The sequence below is a fragment of the Ciconia boyciana genome, chromosome 4, assembly GCF_034638445.1.
Source record: "Ciconia boyciana chromosome 4, ASM3463844v1, whole genome shotgun sequence".
Taxonomy (NCBI): domain Eukaryota; kingdom Metazoa; phylum Chordata; class Aves; order Ciconiiformes; family Ciconiidae; genus Ciconia; species Ciconia boyciana.
The window spans coordinates 28367979-28389924 of NC_132937.1; the positions used below are offsets into that span (position 1 = coordinate 28367979).

At 40.8% G+C, this 21946-nt stretch overlaps 1 protein-coding gene across 1 annotated transcript in view; it reads left to right on the forward strand.

Annotated features, from left to right (window-relative positions):
- Positions 1–21946, forward strand: part of LOC140650569 (excitatory amino acid transporter 1) — a 46143-nt gene that overhangs the window by 6511 nt on the left and 17686 nt on the right. Inside the window, exon 2 of the mRNA XM_072859074.1 lies at positions 21484–21688. Within this exon, the coding sequence (XP_072715175.1) occupies positions 21484–21688 (205 nt within the window). The remainder of the gene's footprint in view (positions 1–21483; positions 21689–21946) is intronic.

Below are 21946 nucleotides of genomic sequence, written 5' to 3' on the forward strand. Positions count from 1 at the left end.
ATCCATGGGCTGAGGCCAATTGTCTGAGGTTCAACAAGGCTCAGTGCTGGGTCCTGCACTTGGGTCACAGCAACCCCATGCAACGCTACAGGCTTGGGGAAGAGTGGCTGGAAAGGTGCCCAGCAGAGAAGGACCTGGGGGTGTTGGTCGATAGCAGGCTGAATATGAGCCAGCAGTGTGCCCAGGTGGCCAAGAAGGCCAATGGCATCCTGGCTTGGATCAGAAGTCGTGTGGCCAGCAGGACTAGGGAAGTGATTGTCCCTTTGTACTCGGCACCGGTGAGACTGTGTTGTGGTTTAGCCCTGGTTGGCAATTAAGTACCACAGAGCCACTTGCTCACCTCCCTCTACCCCCGGTGGGATGGGGGAGAGAATCAGAAGAGCAAAAGTAAGAAAACTCGTGAGTTGAGATAAGAACAGTTTAATAATTGGAACAAAACAAACAAAAAAAAAAAAAAAATTGTAATGAGAAGGAAAACAAAAAGACAGCAAGAGAGGAACAAAACCCAGGAAAAAAACCAAGTGATACAACCGCCGCCACCCGCCGACCGGCGCCCAGCCAGTCCCTGAGCAGCGATCGCTGCCCCCCAGCCAACTCCCCCCAATTTATATACTGAGCATGAGGCCATATGGTCTGGAATAGCCCTTTGGGCAGTGTGGGTCAGCTGTCCTGGCTGTGTCCCCTCCCAGCTTCTTGTGCACCTGGCAGAGCACGGGAAGCTGAAAAGTCCTTGACCAGTGCAGCAACAACTAAAACATCTCTGCATTATCAACACCGTTTTCAGCACAAATCCAAAACATAGCCCCATACCAGCCACTATAAAGAAAATTAACTCTATCCCAGCCAAAACCAGCACAGACTGCACCTCAAATACTGTGTTCAGTGTTGGGCCCCTCACTACAAGAGAGACATTGAGGTGCTGGAGCGTGTCCAGAGAAGTGCAACAAAGCTGGTGAAGGGTCTAGAGCACAAGGCTGATGAGGAGCGGCTGAGGGAACTGGGGTTGTTTAGCCTGGAGAAAAGGAGGCTCAGGGGAGCAATGTGATGGTTGGAGGCCGTCTTGGGCATAGTCATCACGAAATGATAGAGTTTTTGATTCTTGGAGAAGTGAGGAGGGGGGGCAGCAGAACTGCCACCTTAGACTTCCGGAGGGCAGACTTTGGCCTGTTTAGGAGACTGGTCGACAGAGTCCCCTGGGAGGCAGCCCTAAAGGGCAAAGGAGTCCAGGAAGGCTGGACATTCTTCAAGGAGGAAGTCCTAAAGGCACAAGAGCAGGCTGTGCCCAGGTGCCAAAAGATGAGCCGGCAGGAAAGAAGACCAGCCTGGCTGAATAGAGAGCTCTGGCTCAAACTCAGGAAAAAGAGGAGAGTCTATGACCTCTGGAAGAAGGGGCAGGCAAGTCAAGAGGACTACAAAGGTGTAGCAAGGCTGTGCAGGGAGAAAATTAGAAGGGCCAAATCCCAACTAGAACTTAATTTAGCTACTGCCGTAAAAGACAACAAAAAATACTTCTTCAAATACATTAGCAGCAAAAGGAGAGCTAAGGAGAATCTCCAGCCCCTAGTAGACAGGGAAGGAACACAGTGACCAAGGAAGAGGAAAAGGCTGAGGTACTTAATGCCATCTTTGCCTCAGTCTTTCATAGTAGGGCCAATTGTTCTCTGGGTACCCAGCCCCCGGAGTTGGAAGATAGGGACGGGGACCAGAATGGAGCCCCCATAATCCAGGGGGAAATGGTTAGTGACCTGCTGCACCACTTAGACACTCACAAGTCTATGGGGCCTGATGAGATCCACCCGAGAGTACTGAAGGAACTGGCAGAAGTGCTCACCAAGCCCCTTTCCATCATTTACCAGCAGTCCTGGCTAACTGGGGAGGTCCCAGCTGACTGGAGATTAGCAAATGTGACACCCATCTACAAGAAGGGCCGGAAGGAGGACCCGGGGAACTACAGGCCTGTCAGCCTGACCTCGGTACCAGGGAAGCTGATGGAGCAGATCATCCTGAGTGCCATCACACGGCATGTAGAGGATAACCAAGGGATCAAGCCCAGCCAGCATGGGTTCAGGAAAGGCAGGTCCTGCTTGGACCAACCTGATCTCCTTCTACAGCAAGGTGACCCGCCTAGTGGATGAGGGAAAGGCTGTGGATGTTGTCTATCTAGACTTCAGTAAAGCCTTCAACACGGTTTCCCACAGCATTCTCCTGGAGAAACTGGCTGCTCATGGCTTGGACAGGTGTACTCTTTGCTGGGTAAAGAACTGGCTGGATGGCCGGGCCCAAAGAGTGGTGGTGAATGGAGTTTACTCCAGTTGGCGGCCGGTCACAAGCGGTGTCCCCAGGGCTCGGTGTTGGGGCCAGTTCTGTTTAATATCTTTATCAATGATCTGGAGGAAGGGATCGAGTGCACCCTCAGTCAGTTTGCAGATGACACCAAGTTGGGCGGGAGTGTTGATCTGCTGGAGGGTAGGAAGGCTCTGCAGAGGGACCTGGACAGGCTGGATCGATGGGCTGGGGCCAATTGTATGGGGTTCAACAAGGCTCAGTGCTGGGTCCTGCACTTGGGCCACAACAACCCCATGCAACGCTACAGGCTTGGGGAAGAGTGGCTGGAAAGCTGCCTGGTGGAAAAGGACCTGGGGGTGTTGGTCGATAGCAGGCTGAATATGAGCCAGCAGTGTGTCCAGGTGGCCAAGAAGGCCAATGGCATCCTGGTTTGTATCAGAAGTCGTGTGGCCAGCAGGACCAGGGCAGTGATCGTGCCCCTGTACTCGGCACTGGTGAGGCCGCACCTCGACTACTGTGTTCAGTGTTGGGCCCCTCACTCCAAGAGAGACATTGAGGGGCTGGAGCGTGTCCAGAGAAGGGCAACGAAGCTGGGGAAGGGTCTGGAGAACGAGTGTTATGAGGAGCGGCTGAGGGACCTGCGGTTGTTTAGCCTGGAGAAAAGGAGGCTGAGGGGAGACCTTATTGTCCTCTACAACTACCTGAAAGGAGGTAGTAGAGAGGTGGGTGTTGGTCTCTTCTCCCAGGTAACAAGTGATAGGACGAGAGGAAACGGCCTCAAGTTGCGCCAGAGGAGGTTCAGATTGGATATTAGGAAATATTTCTTCACTGAAAGGGTTATCAAGCCTTGGAACAGGCTGCCCAGGGCAGTGGTGGAGTCCCCATCCCTGGAGGTATTTAAAAGCTGTTTGGATGAGGTCCTTAGGGACATGGTGTAGTGGTGGTCTTGGTAGTGCTAGGTTAACGGTTGGACTTTATGATCTTAAAGGTCTTTTCCAACCTATACAATTCTGTGATTCAGCAAATGTAAATTCACTCAATTGATATGAAATTAGACTTAAAAATAAAATGCATAAAGCAAACCATATGTCATGAAAGAAGGAAAGAACTATGCAAAAAATATCAACAGCTCTTAATTATGCCACTGTTGGGAAGGTGACAAATAACAACGGTGTAAGAGCCATATCAGAGTATGAAAACCAGCCTGAAAACTTGTGAAGAGAAGAGTTACACCCAGGTATATGTAGATACACGGAGGCTCCGTTCAGGCTTTAACAGCTTTCACTTTCCTACTCCTTTCACCTCTTTACCTCATCATACTTGCTCCCTTGTCAGTTTGTCTTTGCCATAACCACTCATGAAGACCAGAAGCATCTAAAAACAAGAATGTTCCTGAGGGTGCATTTTGGGGACACCAGGAACACTACTGGGAGTACTTGCACAGCAGCAGGAGAAACGCATATCATCCTTTCATCAATGCTGTAAGATCTGACAGACACAAAGTACTTTCTGAATCACTGCATCAGCTACACAGATGATTGCAGAAGAACCAACTGGAGACCCAACCATAAGCAGAAGGTTGTTATCTCTCACAAAGAGGAGACTGTAATGCTATCCTCAGGTCATCTACCCTTGTTTTCACCCCTGATTTTTCTTTTTTCCATGTTTTGATAATGGGCAGTTGTTGACCTATAATATATTATTTCCATTTAAACCACAACTCTGTAATTGCTGGATCTGCTACATACTGTCCTTCAAACATGTCTTTGGATTATAAGCTTCTATAAGGCAGATTCATCATTATCATCATTACTGGAGGCAGAGATATTAGACTAGAATAGTTCAGTTGGAAGGACCTACAATGATCATCTGGTCCAACTGCCTGACCACTTCAGGGCTGACCAAAAGTTAAAGCATGTTATTAAGGGCATTGTCCAAATGCCTCTTGAACACTGACAGGCTTGGGGCATCGACCACCTCTCCAGGAAGCCTGTTCCAGTGTTTGACCACCCTCTCGGTAAAGAAACGCTTCCTAATGTCAAGTCTGAACCTCCCCTGACGCAGCTTTGAACCATTCCCACATGTCCTGCCACTGGATCCCAGGGAGAAGAGATCAGCACCTCCCTCTCCCCTTCCCTCCTCAGGAAGCTGTAGAGAGCAATGAGGTCGCCCCTCAGCCTCCTTTTCTCCAAGCTAGACAACCCCAGAGCCCTCAGCCGCTCCTCACAGGACATGCCTTCCAGCCCTGTCACCAGCTCTGTTGCCCTCCTCTGGATGCATTCAAGGACCTTCACATCCTTCTTAAATGGTGGGGCCCAGAACTGCACACAGTACTCAAGGTGAGGCTGCACCAATGCTGTATACAGTGGGATAATGGTCTCTCTTGACCGGCTGGTTGTGCCGTGTTTGATGCACCCCAGGATGCGGTTTGCCCTCCTGGCTGCCAGGGCACGCTGCTGACTCCTATTGAGCCTGCTGCCGACCAGCACCCCCAGATCCCTTTCTGCAGGGCTGCTCTCAGCCACTCCTCTCCCAGTTTATACTTGTGCCTGGTGTTACTCCGTCCCAGGTGCAGAATCTGGCATTTGTTCTTGTTAAATTTCATGCCGTTAATGGATTGCCCAATGCTCCAATCTATCCAGATCCCTCTGCAAGGCCTCTTGTCCCCTGAGAGAGTCAACTGCACCTCCCAGTTTGGTATCATCAGCAAACTTGCTAAGGGTGCATTCAACTCCTGCATCCAGATCATTGATAAAAATATTGAACAAAACTGGCCCTAGGACTGAGTCCTGAGGAACACTGCTGGTGACCGGTCACCAGCCAGATGTAGCCCCATTCACTACAACCCTTTGAGCCCTGCCGTCCAGCCAGTTCTTCACCCAGCGCACCGTGTACCTGCTCATCTCACAGTTGGTCAACTTGTCCAGAAGGATGCTGTGAGGGACAGTATCAAAAGCCTTCCTAAAATCCAGAGAAACTACATCCACTGCCTTCCCTTCATCCACTAGGCGTGTGACCTTATCATAGAAGGATATCAAATTAGTTGGACTTTCAGGTCCAACTTTCAGTTGGACAAACAGGACTTTCCCTTTGTGAACCCATGTTGAGTGTGCCTGATGATTGCATTGTTCTTTAAATGCCTTTCAGTAGTACTCAGTATGATCTTCTCCATAATTTTCCCAGGAACTGAGGTTAGACTAACAGGTCTGTAGTTCCTTGGTCTTCCCTCACGCCCTTCTTGTAAATTGGGATAACATTGACTAGCTTCCAGTCAGCAGGGACCTCCCCAGACTCCCAAGACCTGATCGAGAGGGGTCCTGCTGTAACATCTGCTAGCTCCTTCAGTACTCTGGGATGAATCCCATCAGGCCCCATGGACTTGTGAACATTCAGCTGATGTAGCTGGTCCCTTACAATTTCAGCGTCCACAAATGGAAAGCCAGTGCTCCCACAGTCATGGTCCTCCGACTCAGAGGACCGGGCAGCCCAAGATCTATCAGTATTATTAAAGACTGAGGCAAAAAAGCATTGAATGCCTCTGCTTTTTCTTCATCCCTATTAGTCAGGTGACCATCTTCAACAAGTATTGGTCCAATGTTTTCCTTAGAAAAAGTATGCTATTAACATACTTTAAAAAGCCCTTCTTGTTGTCTGACACAACGCTGGCCAGTTCCAACTCTAATTGAGCTTTGGCCTTTCGTGTCTTCTCCCTGCATGTGCGAACCACGGCTCTGTAATCTTCCTGCGAAGCCTGACCTCGCTTCCAGAGATCGTACCATTTCTTTTTCCTCTTGAGCTCCACGAGGAGTTCCCTGTTCGGCCTAGCTGGTCTTCTGCCCCGCTTGCTTGACTTTTGACACAATGGGGTTGCCTGCTCTTGTGCTTTTAAAAGGTGGTTCTTCAAAACTGACCAGTACTCATGGACCCCTGAGCCCTCAAAAGCAGATTCCCAGGGTACTCTGCTAAGTAGCTCCCTGAGTAGCTTAAAGTTTGCTCTCTTGAAATCCAGGGTAGCAACTCTGCTGACCTTTTTTCTCATTACAGCGAAAATTTTTAACTCAGCCATTTTGTGATCACTGTGGCCAAGACAGCCACCTACCATCACATCTCCCACGAGTCCTTCTCTATTCACAAACAAGTCTAGGAGGGCATCTTTCCTAGTTGGCTCCCTGAGTACTTGTGACAAGAAGTTAATCTTCCACAAACTTCAGGAATTTCCCAGACTTGCTTGTCACAGCAGTATGATATTCCCAGCTGATGTCTGGGAAGTTGAAATCTCCCATAAGGACAAGGGCTACCAATCCAATATTGAATACTTGTCTCTTGATAGCACTGCTGGATGCCCTACCTGAGTTTTGAGCAATGGAGAATGAGGAAAGTCACTGTGCACCACAGGAGCTACAAGACTCAAGCGTTGGGTCTGGGTTCCAGTAAGATATTGGATTGTCTGGAAGATGAGGAAGGCTGCCCAACTAGTTGTTCATCCTGGTATCCAGCCGCATGACACAACTCTCACTGGTGGTAGAAGATAAGGAGGAGAAAAGAGACACTCGGGACAGAAATCTCTAAGTGGGAAAGATTTGTTGAGACTATAGATATTACTAAGGATCAGCAACATCTGGGATTTGAGCTGCATGTTAGAGAGTCACAAAGCAGATCCTGCATCAGCTACAATTCCTTTCATCCAGGCACTCCTGTTAGTGCATATTTTTTCTTCCAGGCTGTTTCCGAATATATTCTATATCCTCCGGTTCAGACCTTGGGAAATGAATGCAACAAAATATAAATAATGCTGTTGTATATGGCATGAAGAGTGTCTCAGAAGATATGCCTCCAAATATTTAAGAGCTTGCCTGGTTGGTAGGAATTGCTTTCCAGTTGTGTCATAGTTACTTTTCATGGTTGATAACTTTTTGCAGAGATGTGGCACAGGGTGAAATACCTTTTCTTTATTCCTTTGTTGCAGTGTTGTCTCTAGATGAGCACCTGAGGCAGCCATGAACACAGAAAAATGTTTGCTGAAACCTAGAATGTCCGTATAGAATTGCTGGCCTTTTTTAATTGGGCAGAAAGTCTCTCGATGTGAACTTTTTCATGCTCACACAGTCTGATCTCATTTTCTTCATGCAAGTCAGTCCAGGGTGCTGTTATACTGCTGAAGTTTGATGCAAAACTCTGATAACATCCCACCAGTCCCAGAAATAACTGTGGTGGCTTTTTTTTTTATTCTAGAAAGCATCAGTTTTGGCTAGGTCTGGGCATACTCTGCCACTTCTATGCACTGCCTCAGATATTTTACTTGGGCCACCCTGATGACACTCATTTGCATAAGGCTGTTTACACAAGGCCTTTTTCCTTTGATTCTCTCTAGGACTTAATCTTCCCAGGTTTGACTGAATACAGGGATGTCATTGATACATACCACAGCAAAGTTAATTCAGTTCACCTAAAAGCCCCATCTATGTGTCTCTGGAAGGTAGAAAGTGCCATCTGAATTCTAGAAATGGGGAAAAATATTCCTACAGCCCCTACCTGTTCTCAAGGCTGGCCTTTCTTGAGTGGCCTGTCTCAGTGTTTCTCAGGTCAACAGAGGTTGTATATTTTGCTTTTCTGATCTTGGCCAAGAGTTCATCATTGTAAAGCATGTCATTGCCATCTGAAAGAGGGACATGTGCAATCAGTGCAAACACAGATTCCTCAGAGGTTTGCACAGTTAGCAAAACAGGGCAGTTTTGTATGCCACAAACTTTCAGTTCCTGCTGCTGTGAAGACAGTTGTATCTAGCAAAATGGCAAGAAAAGCAGCTGGGATGGCAAGCTCTTCAATTGTGGTTCCTCATCTCACCAGATACAAAAGTCCCATGTACTCCTTCTATAGATAGTTTCTTGAAGGGACCTTTTTCTCTGCAGGAGTCTATCAAAATCAGCTATATCAATGTTGATCTACAAAGGGAAGTAAAAACTACTAGGACACAGAAAGACTTGTGCAAAAAGAAATTGTCTTATTATTTATGGGGCCATATCACGTGGGATGTGAAAAGATCAAATTCTTCACCGTATGACACAATTGAATAGCAATTTGGTTCTAATACTAAGTAAGAAACATGGGAATAAAGAAAACAGTAGAGTGCTCAACTCTCATGCCATCAGAAGCTTTTGGATCTTAATGTTATTCTTAAAGACCCATCATCTCTGGAAGTCAAGTATCAAAGCAAATTAAGTCCCTGGCCCTCTGGTTGTGAAGAAAAGCTCAAAAATAGGTCCTGACTATATTCTGAAAACTCAAGAGTCACACAACAGAGTACTTATTTTTAAAAATGTTGTTTTCTAAGTTATTCCAATATTTGGAGAGCATGACTTGTAATTCCTGAGTAGTTAGAGTTATCAGTTCTGGTATTATTCTTTAAGCAATATTCATCTTTGCTACTTCAGTGAAGAGTTTGAAGGGCCTCATGTCTCACAAGTTGTGAAGAGTTTTTTGGACTAAGTACATTAACACAAACATTTACTTAGATGCCTCAGTTAAGCATGTTTTCAGGATTGGGCTCTGGTTTGTAACAATTATACACTTAAGCAGAATTCATGTCTTGTTCATCCTCTCACCTTTTCATCCTCAGGCAACTATACTGCTAGCTCTTTACTGGTGGTAGATAAGAAAAAGAAAAGTACAGCATAGTACTAGAAGTACACTATTTGCACTAGAATTAACATGCTGATGCTGATTCCTTCCTCTGTAAACAGCTCTTATTTTCGCTCTACTTGTATGCAAAGCTAAATACTTTATTCTGACATTTCACTACGCACTTCTAACTTATATCTCAATACTTAGATAATATCAGAGATTCTCCAGTGAATATAGTTCCTTTTCAGAGTTAGAGAAAAAATAGGTTTTGGTCAAGAGTTCACTTAATGAATGGCTATTTCATTAATGGATACATTCTTGCACTGAAAATCAGCTTTGTTCAATATTTACAGTTGCAGTATGTCTTAACTCCCAAACCCCTGAGAACAAAGTTAGAGAATATTAGCTTACTAAGCCTGGCTAATACCTGTCTCAAGGCTAATGAAGCTGTGCAAAGGGCCTGCATCCATAAAGAAAATAAAGCTTTAAAATTCAAGATAGGACATTTAATAGTTCATTAAAAAGCAAATAGGCTGCTTTTCTGTTCTGCAGAACATCACAGTCCAATAATAACAGCGATATAAAAAAACCCACCTTCTTTTTCATCTGTTTAGTTTAAAATCAGCTGATATTTTCTTTGGTACCTCAGACCTCTCATAGAAATTCATATCCTCAATCCTGCCTGCAAGCAGATGATGCCCAGATGGTAACTGTATAACACTTGAATCATGGAAGCCAAAACCTATTTTTTCAGCTGTACTTAACACTGTAACTTCCTGGAAAAGAGCTGAATAATATTAGAAAGCACTGCTTGCTACTGTCAGGCATTCCAGAGGAAGTCTTAACTTCTTTCCATTGCCTCCTACAAGTCTGTAAGGTGGAGAAAGACAAAGCAAAAAATGTATGGCTTTGATATTGCAAGGCTGTAACTGAATCAGTGATCCAAAGTTCAAGAGGTCATTGAAACAAACAAGATAAAAGAAGGAAAACAAAAGCCTGTTCACATGAAACTCCAATTCCACACTTTCATAATGAGTTCTCAGAACACCCTTAACATAATTAGTGAATTATGAAAAAATCCAAATTATAATGACAATTTAAAATGTAATAGACTAATTGCAGCTAAAGTAATGACTCCTTAGTATTCATATGGGATATTACCAGAGGACCTTAAATTCACAAATAGGAAGTAATTTTTTCCTAAAGTTGATTTGATTGTTACCCATTAAATTCTTGGGGATATTTAGGTGTGATTAAATTATTATTTACTCCTATGGTCCATGAAAAAAATGGAAAAATGCTCATGATGTTATGCATTAGGATGTTCTTATTTATTATTAAGATATTAACTTATGGATTATAAGTGGTGTTTTAAAAGGCTGCTAGTTCATAAATTTAAAAATGTCTATACAATTTTTTTCAAATGATGTCTGCATCAGATCCCATATTCTTTAAACAGACTGCTATATTTGATAAAGGAAGTCTCAGATTGTTTCTAGATTCTTTATTAATACAAGATTTAGGTTTTGATGTAATGTAAACTTTTATATTCATAATTTTTCTTATCAAATCCAAGTTAATGTGATTCTTTGAAAAATGATAATCTAAAAATACTCTGTATTGTCAAATTAGTTACTGTTCTGCAATTTCTAATGCAACTAATGACTTAGAGACATGAAAGAGCTCCATGCATTTCCTTTTGACACAGATAGATAATACTATGTAGTGGTGCTTCTTATTTGTACCTGGACTATCAGAGAGACTGAGGCCCCACTACACTAGGTCCTGCACCAAAATCACTATGGTATTGGGGGTGATGTCTTTCAGGACAAACTTCCCCAGATTGAGAAGATGCTATGTCTACATTGCTGACTTCACTGTTGTAGATAGATAACTGAGCTAATTTTATATCAATATGGGAAGCAGGATAGCAACAGCAGCATGGAGCTCCATTCAAAGTGATTTATGTTGCTTCATGTGAATGCAGATAGCACTACAACTTGGTGGAAATTAAAATTATACTTGAGGTGTGAGAGGAGAAAAGTCAGAGAACAAAGTGTGAATCCATTAAAAATAGCCCATGGAAGCGTACATACTGTTGCAAAAAAGTATAAACTAAAAAAATGCCTGACACATGGGAAGGAATGTAATAAACTAAAAGGATTATAAGAACATGTAAACACCAGCAGAGTCTGTGTAGTGTAGACAAAAAGGAAAGCAACAGCTCCATGAGCAGCTCAGATAAATTCTTTGGAAGATCAATGGATAAAACAGCAGCAGATGAATGAACTGTTAGCTTGAAAGCAAACTGAAAATTTATCACTTTTAAGTTGGACACAGATGCACAGTGTTGTGTCACTGACAAGATTTCTAAGAAAAAAAAAAAAGAAGCCAGAGCAACTTTGATTATTAATAAACCTGGTACAAGGATAGATAGTAGCTACTGCAACAACAAAAAAATATGCAGGATTCTTTAGTGAGTGGGCAGTTACTAGAGTAACTTCAGATTACTCAAAAAAATCAAGTAATCAAGTCTTGTTGAACATATCTAAAGGCAATGTCACACCGTTCTTTTCCAAATTATCTTAATATTGCTGAATTAGCAAAGAAAGATGATCTCAGGGTTTAAAAATTGTACTAAAATTAAAATTCCAAGCAGAAATCCAATGGACAGGTTGTTATCAGATGCAGTAGTTACACACTACCATTAGTTCAAATCTTAGTTGAGTCACATCCAACTGGGCAAAACTTCTTTCCAAATGATGGCTGCTTCATGAACTCTATAAAATGAACTTAACTAGTGTCAGATCCTAGTGGACAATCATCCAAATAAAAGACACTATCACTGCAGTATACCATATTATTGGAAGTTTTAGTGAAGAAGCCAAGAACTGGCTGGCCAACAATAGTGGATCACATTTTGAGTGAGAAGGTGATACCTCCAGCATAGAGCTGCGACAAATTACAGATCAGTACAATCCCATACCCCAAATCCCATGTCATTTTGCACATAGATAGAGATATGTCTCTCTATCTTTTTTTAGACAGGCGACCTTAGTTTTCCATTCTTTAAATCTTGCACCTCTCTGACTAGAATTATATTCACTTCATTTTTCTAGCAATTCAACAAAGTGTCTCTTCAGACATCTGTTACATACTGAAGATGTAAAAGCAAATGCATTTTTACATTAGACTGCATTACTAGCTACTGTGCCTTTAGGGATACCTTTAATCTCACATCTGTATTCTAAAGTATGTCATATTATTTTTTCAGTATCAGCTAAAGTAGATCAGGAGTGATTTAGCATAGTAAATAGTTTACAGCTTCATCACATGGTATACAGCCAGTCAGATAACAGAAGCACTGTACATTTGTGGAATGTTGTTTAATAAGTGCTGCACATACAAAAACATGTATTTGAAGGACCCCAGGCACAGTCTGCCAAAACTCAGACCAGCGTTTTAGCAGATTAAAAGCTTCCACATGTATTTTAAGAAATTGCATTATGTATTTTATGGAGCACTAAGTAATGTGCTTAACACCATTCAGAAGGGAAAGGTATCTTTATCAGTGGTATCTTGCTAGGATGCATGGTTAAAGTAGATATTTTTGGCAATATGTTAAGAATAAATGAAAAGTAGTATTTTCATCCTTGGGGAATAGGGTAGAAGTCTGTTACAACTACTAGCATATTTATTTCAGTCTTGTAACAACATGTCCTGTAGGATTCAAGCTATCTTAATGTGCTTTGGCTTATCAGCTACCACAATGAACTTTTTTCTAATTAAACTGAAATAATTTACCATGTTACATTATTCTTTTTCTTAAGCAAATGTTCTGTGCTTATTGTTTCACTCCTGATACAGAAAATAAGCAGCTTTATGCCCAACAGAAGAATCCCATTTCCAGGAAAGGTTAGTCCAAATGTCTGGACATAAAAGGATGTCTTTTTAGAATTGCACTGTGCAGGTAGCAGCAGTGTTTTGTTACCAAAAAAAATTGTGAGCTGCTATTTTCTGTGTTCCTGGGTCTCTGATTCTTGGCTTGAGGACAGTCAGTCCTTTGTACTCTGTTATTACAATGAGGTAATCAAAGAAAGAGAGTCTTGGTTTGAGACTGTCAGCTGTTACTAATCACTGCTCCATGGCTTGCTGTGAATCCCTGCTTGCTTCTCCCTCCTGCTCTGCTTAGCACACATAAAGAAGATAAATTGCTCCCTAGTTTCCCTTCAAAAAGCATATTGTTTGGCACATTCCAATACTGTGAGCAAAAGATGGAATAATGTGAAGAGTTAAATGAGTATCTAAACAACCCCACAGCAGGGTCCCTTCTCAGACAGATGTGAGTTTCAGGAAATGTACTTTCCTACCGGTTCTCCAAATGTATTCTGTTATCTTGCAACCCTGAAAAGTAAAACAACTACACTTTTCAGAACAGTACATCATATTCCTGCAAGAGGTTTCCTGCAATAACACAAATATCACTGACACTCAATAAATGCAGCATCTAAGTGTACCATATTTACCTATTTCATTTTACTTGGAGCTGTAATACTTTGGTGCCTATAAATTATTTAGCAACAACAAGCACAGTCTGGGGAGTTTTACTGAATTTTTCCCTGCCTTCACTGACTGACACTGTCCTGATGATACAGAGAAGGATTTTAGAGGAAGGAAAATCAAGTTATTTGTGCATGTGTAAAAAGCACCATGGAAGCAAGCAAAGTAAGAAGTGAGCAAGGCTGTGGAATACCCTACCATGAAAACAGGGTAAAAATAGCAACTGATTTGAACCTCAAGCTCAATACACTTATAACCAAGACTCTATAATATATTTGCCTGCTGTATAAGAATGCTATACTTGATGGCCCAGGAAATACTTTCCACCATAGATTTCTCTCATTTTTTTAAATAAGATAACAACTAATCTTGGTGCACTGAAACTAAGCTGAGTTTCATAAAGTAATGTTATTCCACTGGAAGAGCATTATCAATGGTGAATGACAACAAAAAGGTCTTTCATTTGTGGTTAACTGAAGGGTAAAAATCACTGTAAAGCCACTAGAGATTATTTGGGCCTCTACCATTCACACCAGTCAGTGATGTTCGGACAGTATCTCACCATGGTTTCACAAACATATTCCTTCTAATGACGAAGCTGTGGTTAGAAGAACATGTGTTTGCAGCTAGGAGGATGAAGGATGAAAAAACATGGTCAGTTACTAAATATTTTACCACAACGAGTTAGAAATGGATGGAGGAAAAAATTTGCAGCTAGCACACATTGCACCTATTTGCTAGCATATTTTTACACTGTTTCCATCAAGAAGTATGGGACCAACAGAAAGTACGATGTTCAGTTTGCATCAATCAATTTTGCATATGCAAAAGCTTTCAGAATCACTGAGAGGTATCCAGTGTCCATATTCAGGTATAATTCAAACCAAGTGCTCTATGAATACCAGAAATAAGTATGTACGGTGAGATTAGGTTAGCATCCTCTATAAAAGGGGTTTTTTTCATCATATACAACCTTTCTCCTCACTGTGGTGGTGGAGAATCCACAAAGAAAGGCACACCACTTTATTTAAGTGCTTATGTGGACTCTTCTACATGTTGTCCCACCTTTCTGTTAACGTCTGTGATTTCTCTGATTCACTCATGCAGTGAGATTTTTTCTTAAATGTAACAGGAACATCTGTGTATCTTCATAAGGGTATATTTTTATGCTGATTTTTTTTGAAGGCAGTGCTGGTTTGAGTATCTGTGGCCCTCCAGAGCGCTCCTGAGCCCAGGTGCTCTTTCACACACCTTTGTTCTCTCCTTGTCATCAAACGGTGGCTGCTGTTTGCTCAGCTATGTGGTGAGAACAGAGCCAGCTTAAAGATAAGCAGGGGAAAGTAAGGAATGCTTAACTCACTTTTGCTGCCACCAAAGAGCAAAGTTTAACAATACAGCAACCTGAAGTAATAGCAAATTGCTGCCAAAAAGGCTAGTTTTCTGCTCCTGGACATGCTCTCCTTCTGCTTCCCTTGTACAAGTTCTGGTGTTCACATGACACCATTCTGAGATGATTCAGAATGACAAACTGACAGAAAAACTAACCCTACAAAAACCAAAGTTAATAGTTTTCTGGTGGCAAGGGATGGGGTAGGACTACAAAGCTGTGGGGCAGGTCTAGTCCTTTAGGATCCACTCTTAGCCATTTAATTAGCTCATTAAATTGCATTACTATATCCCAGTTATGGGTTTCATTAGTCAGCTTGGCTTAATCATGGTCACGTAATTTTGACTCAAATACAATTACTAATTACTAATCTTCCTGTGAGATATTTGTCCAATGTTCTTAATAGGCCTGGAAAAATTATTAAAATATCTAATTTCATTATTTAAATTTCCATATTCAAATAAGGATAAGTTAAACTGTGATTTGGAGACAGCTTGTCCCATCAGTTCATGCAAAAAGGCATATAGAGCTATATTTCAGATGTATTTTATGTGGCTTCAGGAAGTCATTAGCTGTATTAATTTAATATTAATTAACTTCACCAATGCATATAGTTCTTTGAAAATGTTACTTAGCTTTTTTCCTTGCAATTTTATTCTTTTACTGCTACTGCTATTAAAAATAATAATCTAGAGTTTGGACTAATTTTGGACCTGATCTTATGAAGGCCTCAATTGTCAAAGCTTTAAATATTATTTAACTTTTGTTTTCTGGGAATGCTCAGCACCACTCAGGACATGCTCAGCAACTATCAGAATAAAGCTCTAGAGCTTAATCATGTTAATTAAACTCAGGCAATACTTCAACTGTCTTTACCTAACTATTGCTTTTCCTTAGAATTTTTCTGTCAGCATATTTTACTGTGACCTTGCACAGTGTTATTCATTTCCACAAATCCTCATCGACATACACAAAAGGGATTGTTCTCATGGTCTCATACTGAGAGTTTACTCATCACACAGTGCTTAGTGGATGTAGGGGGTCGGGAGTAGCCCATTTAAGACTGCTTCATTAGGAGAGTGAAAGACAAACTTAAAGAAATAAAATTAGGGCAACACTCCTGAATCAACAGTTGCCATTATTGCTGTTCCACCATAGAAGTCTTTAACAAGTGACTACAATTTCCTAATGAAGACACTGTAAAAATAAACAGGAAAATAATTAGCAATAAAAAGATGTTATGTTCATAATGTTTTGTATTTAAAGACTGAGTCTGAAACATCTAAAGGAAATTTATATAAAAATCTACATTAGCAAGGAAGTGCTATCAATTCAGTTCTAATATGTTGAATAAGGAAAGAATTAATAATGATCATAGAAAGCCTCTCTTTTTTATTTCCAGTAGTCAATATTTATGAGGACCAGAATGGACAGTTTGTTTTACACGCTCATTCAGAACTGGTTCATCATTTTATATATTTAAAATCTTCACCATTATATATCAAAAGTAATTTTAAAGAAACCAAAAGTTAAAAATATTGTGGGCAAAATGTTAGATTCTCTTACACAAAACACAAGAATTTTAGTATAGGAAAGCAAACACATAAACTTCTTATTTTTTCCAAAAGTTTTTAAAGGGCACCAAAAAGCTTGCATAAACAGGGACTTCTCACATGAAAAGCAGTAGCTAAGCATTTTAATTTTTTCAAATTGAAATTATACACATGCATATATGTATACACTCACATGCACACCCCCTCCCCCCCAGTGACAGAGTCTTGCTTGCTCTGACAAATGATAAAAATCACTGAAGGTACTAGGATCAGTCCTAAGTAGTGACTGGTTTTTTTAGGAAAAGCAAAATAAAATGAATCTTGCTACTTGCCCAGTTCTTCAGTGGCATACTGCTTACTGTTGGAACTATTTGAGGTCAGTGAGTGTAAATAAAAACATCCCATTTAAAAACTGCTAGTTATGGGCCCTGATTCGGCAAACCACATTAGTTAGTGATTAACATTAAGGACAAATTTAAGTGCAAGAATGCTTTGCTGACTAGGGGTTTACATGCAGAAAGAGGGCCTCAGTCATATCAGCTGCTGACCAGTTATCATTGTCATAAATATGCATATTCCTTCTAATTATGTAAATATGTATATCCCTTCTTTCTAAAAAAAAAAAAAACACAGGCAGAAACTCTTAGGTACGGTAACAGGAAAAGTAGGTATATGCTTAAACTCAAATCTCGGACTTAAATAGCTCATAACTTTTGTCCTGAGGACATTGGGCTGTTCTGCAAGAAATCAGTTGATGCATTTGCACTAATTAAAGGGAGAAAGTGTTCTGAAGTTGTAGGACTTTTTAGCATAGGCTCTGCTTTTTGGCTTTCAAAATAATTCCTTGGAATTTATTTTTGAACAAGCAGACCCAAGCTATTATTGGCTTAAATGTTATCTAAAGAGAATATGCTCAGTGTATTTTATCTTTGATCTTACTGAGGAGCATCATCCCTCTGCATTAGTGTGCCCTAGTATAATCCAAGATTACACATAGACTATGTACAGCATGCTTACAATGTTGAGAAAATTAAAAACAATAGAAGCAACTCTGGATTTATAAATTCTAGAACTCTGTATAATCTAGAATCATAAGTACAGTAAATATATATATAATTGGCACAAAACCAGTAATAGTATAGTAGCTATTCAAGAAAGATGCTGCATGTTTAGTTCATGCTGATTTGCATAAACATGATCAAGTCAGGTGAACAATCAGAACTATCAGATTAACAATTCATCATTTTTAACAAATTGTCCTAACTAGATTTTCTAGTTAGGACAACTAGTCTCCTTTTCCCTGCATCCTTTCTCTCTCTTTCTCCTTCTCTTACAATACCCTACTTGCTTGCTTGCTGCCTTTCCTACATCCTAAAATATTTTCATTTCTTCTCTAACACCTTTGTTAAAGAACAACATAGTGCTTTGCTTTTTGTCCTGACACTCTGGAGAACTCCTTGTCATGTCTTTATTTCACCCACAGTGTGACTGATTCCTCACTTATTTCTCAAGAGAGAGAAAGAGTAGGTGAAGGGAGAGGACAGGGTAAGGGCTTGGATTTGTTTGCAGTTTTACAGACTTACGCCTGCCTCCTTCCCTCCCTCCCTCCCTCCCCAGCAATACATAAAAAAATCATTCCCATTCATGTTGTGTGCACGCACACGCTGGGAGAAATTACGGGCGCTCTGCTTGGGGTTGCCTTGACAACTTCAAGGCTTCCATGTGCGTGGGGACTGGTGGCACAGCAAAGTTTCCCAGGCCTCCTGGGGAAAAGGAGGGGAGGGGAAGAGAGGAGGCAGAGGTGCTGGAGCCAGCGGCCATGTGGAGGAGAGAGCAGCAAGCAGGATGAAAGAGGCACGTACATCTCCTGCAGGACAATGGGAGTTTTGCTGGCTGGCTGTGAAAGGACACACTGAGGATACAATGGTCTGTGATACATGAACACTTCCAGACCCTGACATTAAACCCTTCCAGAGACCCATTCAGCTCTACGAAGTCTTGTCAACATCTTAAAATGTAAAGAAAACAAACTCCTTCATTTTCTCATGTTTTACAAACAGATTTTAAATATTTTTTAGATAATTATTGTTGGTATGCTGGAAGCTTTTGCAGTTTCAGCCCTGGAAGATACTGAGTGTCCCTCTTGCAAGTTCCCTGAGTTCCCATTAACATCAGTGGGAGGGAAGGCTGCCCAGCAGCTCCCCAGTAAGGGCTCTCTGAGGTGAGAATGTGCTTCCTCCTCATATAGCTTTTGTTCATACTTATGCCTGTCATCCCTCTGCTTTGAATGCTTACTGCTATAGATGCCATGAGCGGTTAGAGCTCAAGAAGAGAGGAATTGCTGTTCCCTACTTTCAAGCTGAGAAGTCATTTATATGATAAGCAAGAGCAGAAATGAGACTGAGCAACCTAAAATAAGGGGCTGTGTAGTCACAGCCAGAGTGCATAATAGGAAACCAAGCTGGAAAGCAGCTTATAAAGAAAAGAGCATGACTCTTGCTCCCTGACATATCACTTTGCACACAGTTCACCACTCAATCCCAAAATCAGTCCAAGAAAGAAATAGGATCACAAGCTCTAATCCTTCAACACAGCAATCTTTAGTGGTAAGATATGCCCTATGCTGACTCCTAGTTATTTTTGGAGTGTAGGAGACTCAACCTAGTGAGTTGAGTGTGGAGTACAAAGTGTGGAGTACAAAGAAAATTAGGCTTGGTTAAAGCAGTAAGCACATATGCCTGTGAACCCTCTAGACTGACAGTACTCAGCATCTGGTCCTGAATCTATTACCTGGCAAGGGCAGGATACTGGGAACTGACTGATTCAACATCTGTGCATTTCCAAATCTTCTCACCAAACTATATAGGTTAAACTTGCTTTTTTATGCTCAGGATGTAAACCAAGTTTAAAGTTGGTCTTAGCTAAAATGAATAAACTACACAGCCCATTGCTGCTACTTTAGAAATAGCAAGTAAGAACATAAAACAGCAATTAAAATATATAAAGACAAAGTTGACAGGACTAGTATGCATGCATTCATTTTTCACTTTTTAAATTACACTTCTTTTTAAGTTATATACTGATATTTTAAAAATAAAATTTGTAACAAATGCTGTCTGATATAAACATTGTACAACTCAGTAGCAGCTCTGAAAGACTCCAACAATTCTTAACTTTATTTTTATGCATTGGTTAATTATATTTGCATTATTTTGCATTTGCATTATTTTGAGGACTCTAAAAAACCCAAGCTAATACTCCATCCGCCGACAAGACTGGCTATAGGATTTACTTCCTGTTTGTAAAAATAACTATTTATTACTTGGTAGCATTTACCATTTCCCTCACAGAATTTCAAAACATAAATGTAAACTTATCACAAGCATTATCATCCAGTTTACTGATGGAAAAGCTGAGCAGAGAAATGAAGGATCAAGCGCTTCAAATGTTGGATTTCCATTTTCAGTTTCTTCCTGTGCCTGTAACACTTTGTTCTTCCACTACAATGGCACATATAAATCAAGCAATTCAGGGTGCAACTCTAGTAATCACTCTTTGCAATTCATTTTGTGGGTACAAATCTTACTGGCTCTAATTGCTTCTGCCGAAAGGACAGGCAAGCCCTAGCTAAAATGAAAGGGTAAGTATGAAGCATGTGATTGGTTTTATACTTTGAAGATTTGATCAGAGCCTGGAACACAGCCTTGATCTCAGTTACATCAGTGACTATCTAGAGTAGTTTCACTGTAACTCCAGTAGCACGTATTTCCTCCTTTAGAAGATGAAGTATGATATATCTACAATGATAAGCATTTTGAGAAAATATTTAGTTTTGCCAGGCCATGATTCTAGTTTTATGTTTCCATATTATTTATATTCACACAGTCCTTTTGCCTTATTTTAAATGCTTTCTCCTCTGAGATAAGTACCCAGAGCAGAAGGTAGGCAACTTTCATTATCTTCTATATGTTCAAAGATGGCATCTAGATAAATACGTGGGCAGTCCACAAAAGTTTGGATTAGACAGTGCCATACAGAGGTACATAGGAGGAGATAATAAAGCAGAGATCTTTTCCTGACCTCTTTCTTCATTCTGCACTTTGAAAGCATGATTCCAACAAGAAACAGCAGCACTGTTTTGAGACAGATGGTATAGCCCTCCAGATGAAGTATGGGGAAGTTACCGACTACTTGAAATTTTAAGGAGAAGGAGCAAAGGGGCATTTTAAGGAGAGAACACTAACTGCACCTGTTTGGAAAGAGAAAGAGCATTTCCATTTCTGACAGTCCTCATGAGACACTCCTTAGAAATTCAGAGCTCTTTCCCTGGCAGAACTGCACCTTCATTTAAAAAACACAGTGCAACCCTGTTGGTGCAATCTCATGAACAAATACTTTAGCAGATGCCATACTGAGCACCCTAGTATTCATATTAGATCAGATGCATTAAGACGAGCCAAGAATTAGGAGTAATGTCGCAAGTTTTGCAAAGCTTATAAAAGACTCTAAATGCTTATTCATACAATAGTAAGGATTTTCTGAAACAAGCTAACAGCATTTAATCTATTTTAAACTCCCATGGCTTGGGACAGAGGTAAACTCAGGTCATTCCATTAGGGAAGAAAACTCTTCGTACACATTAATTGTAACAAACATTATCAGCATTACTTGAGAGTACTCTGTTTTCTTTCTTACCATTACAAATTCAGTGCAGCACATTTCTAAGTTACATTTTTCAGACTATGGTAACTATGCAAATCAAACCCCATTAATTGGCTCACTGGAATATAGGGAGTGCCACACTGCATCAGACCAGTAATCTTTGCTTTTAACAAGTGTTAACAAAGCACAGAAAGCTGTAACTCTTGGAATATAAAATTATGTAATAACAAGCATTATGGGTGGGAGGGGAAGACAGTGGCAGTACAAGCTGCAAAAGAGGGCCAACTTACCTTGGGTAGCTTTAAATGTAATGGTGATCAAAACTCTTCCCACAAAACTATTTTCATCGTGCTGAGTTTATAGTCTTTACTCACAACTGTATGAGGTGAATGTCCTTGTGCTTAAATTTACTAGGAATTTCTGCCCTGGATAGTAAAGCATCAGGGAAGATGGGAGTCCGAGCAGTAGTCTACTACATGAGTACTACGATCATTGCTGTACTGATTGGTATAATCATTGTGGTCATCATCCACCCTGGGAAAGGTACTAAAGAAAACATGCACAGAGAAGGCAAAATTGTTCAAGTGACAGCAGCAGATGCCTTTCTTGATTTAATCAGGTATGGATATGATATTGCACATTTTCTGTACCAATAATGATGACAGTAATATTTAGATTCACACGAGAAGGATAATAGAGAATTTTAGACAGTGACTGCCTAAATTAGACAAATTTCTTACCAATATCTCTAGCCCCTAGAATGCTACAAAAGAATACATGGATTTATTTTCAAATCAGGCTGTTGTAAGGGAAGAAATTGCTTTTAATATTAAAAGAAAGAAAGATTCTTTCTTTCACGCACAAAATAAATACTTCT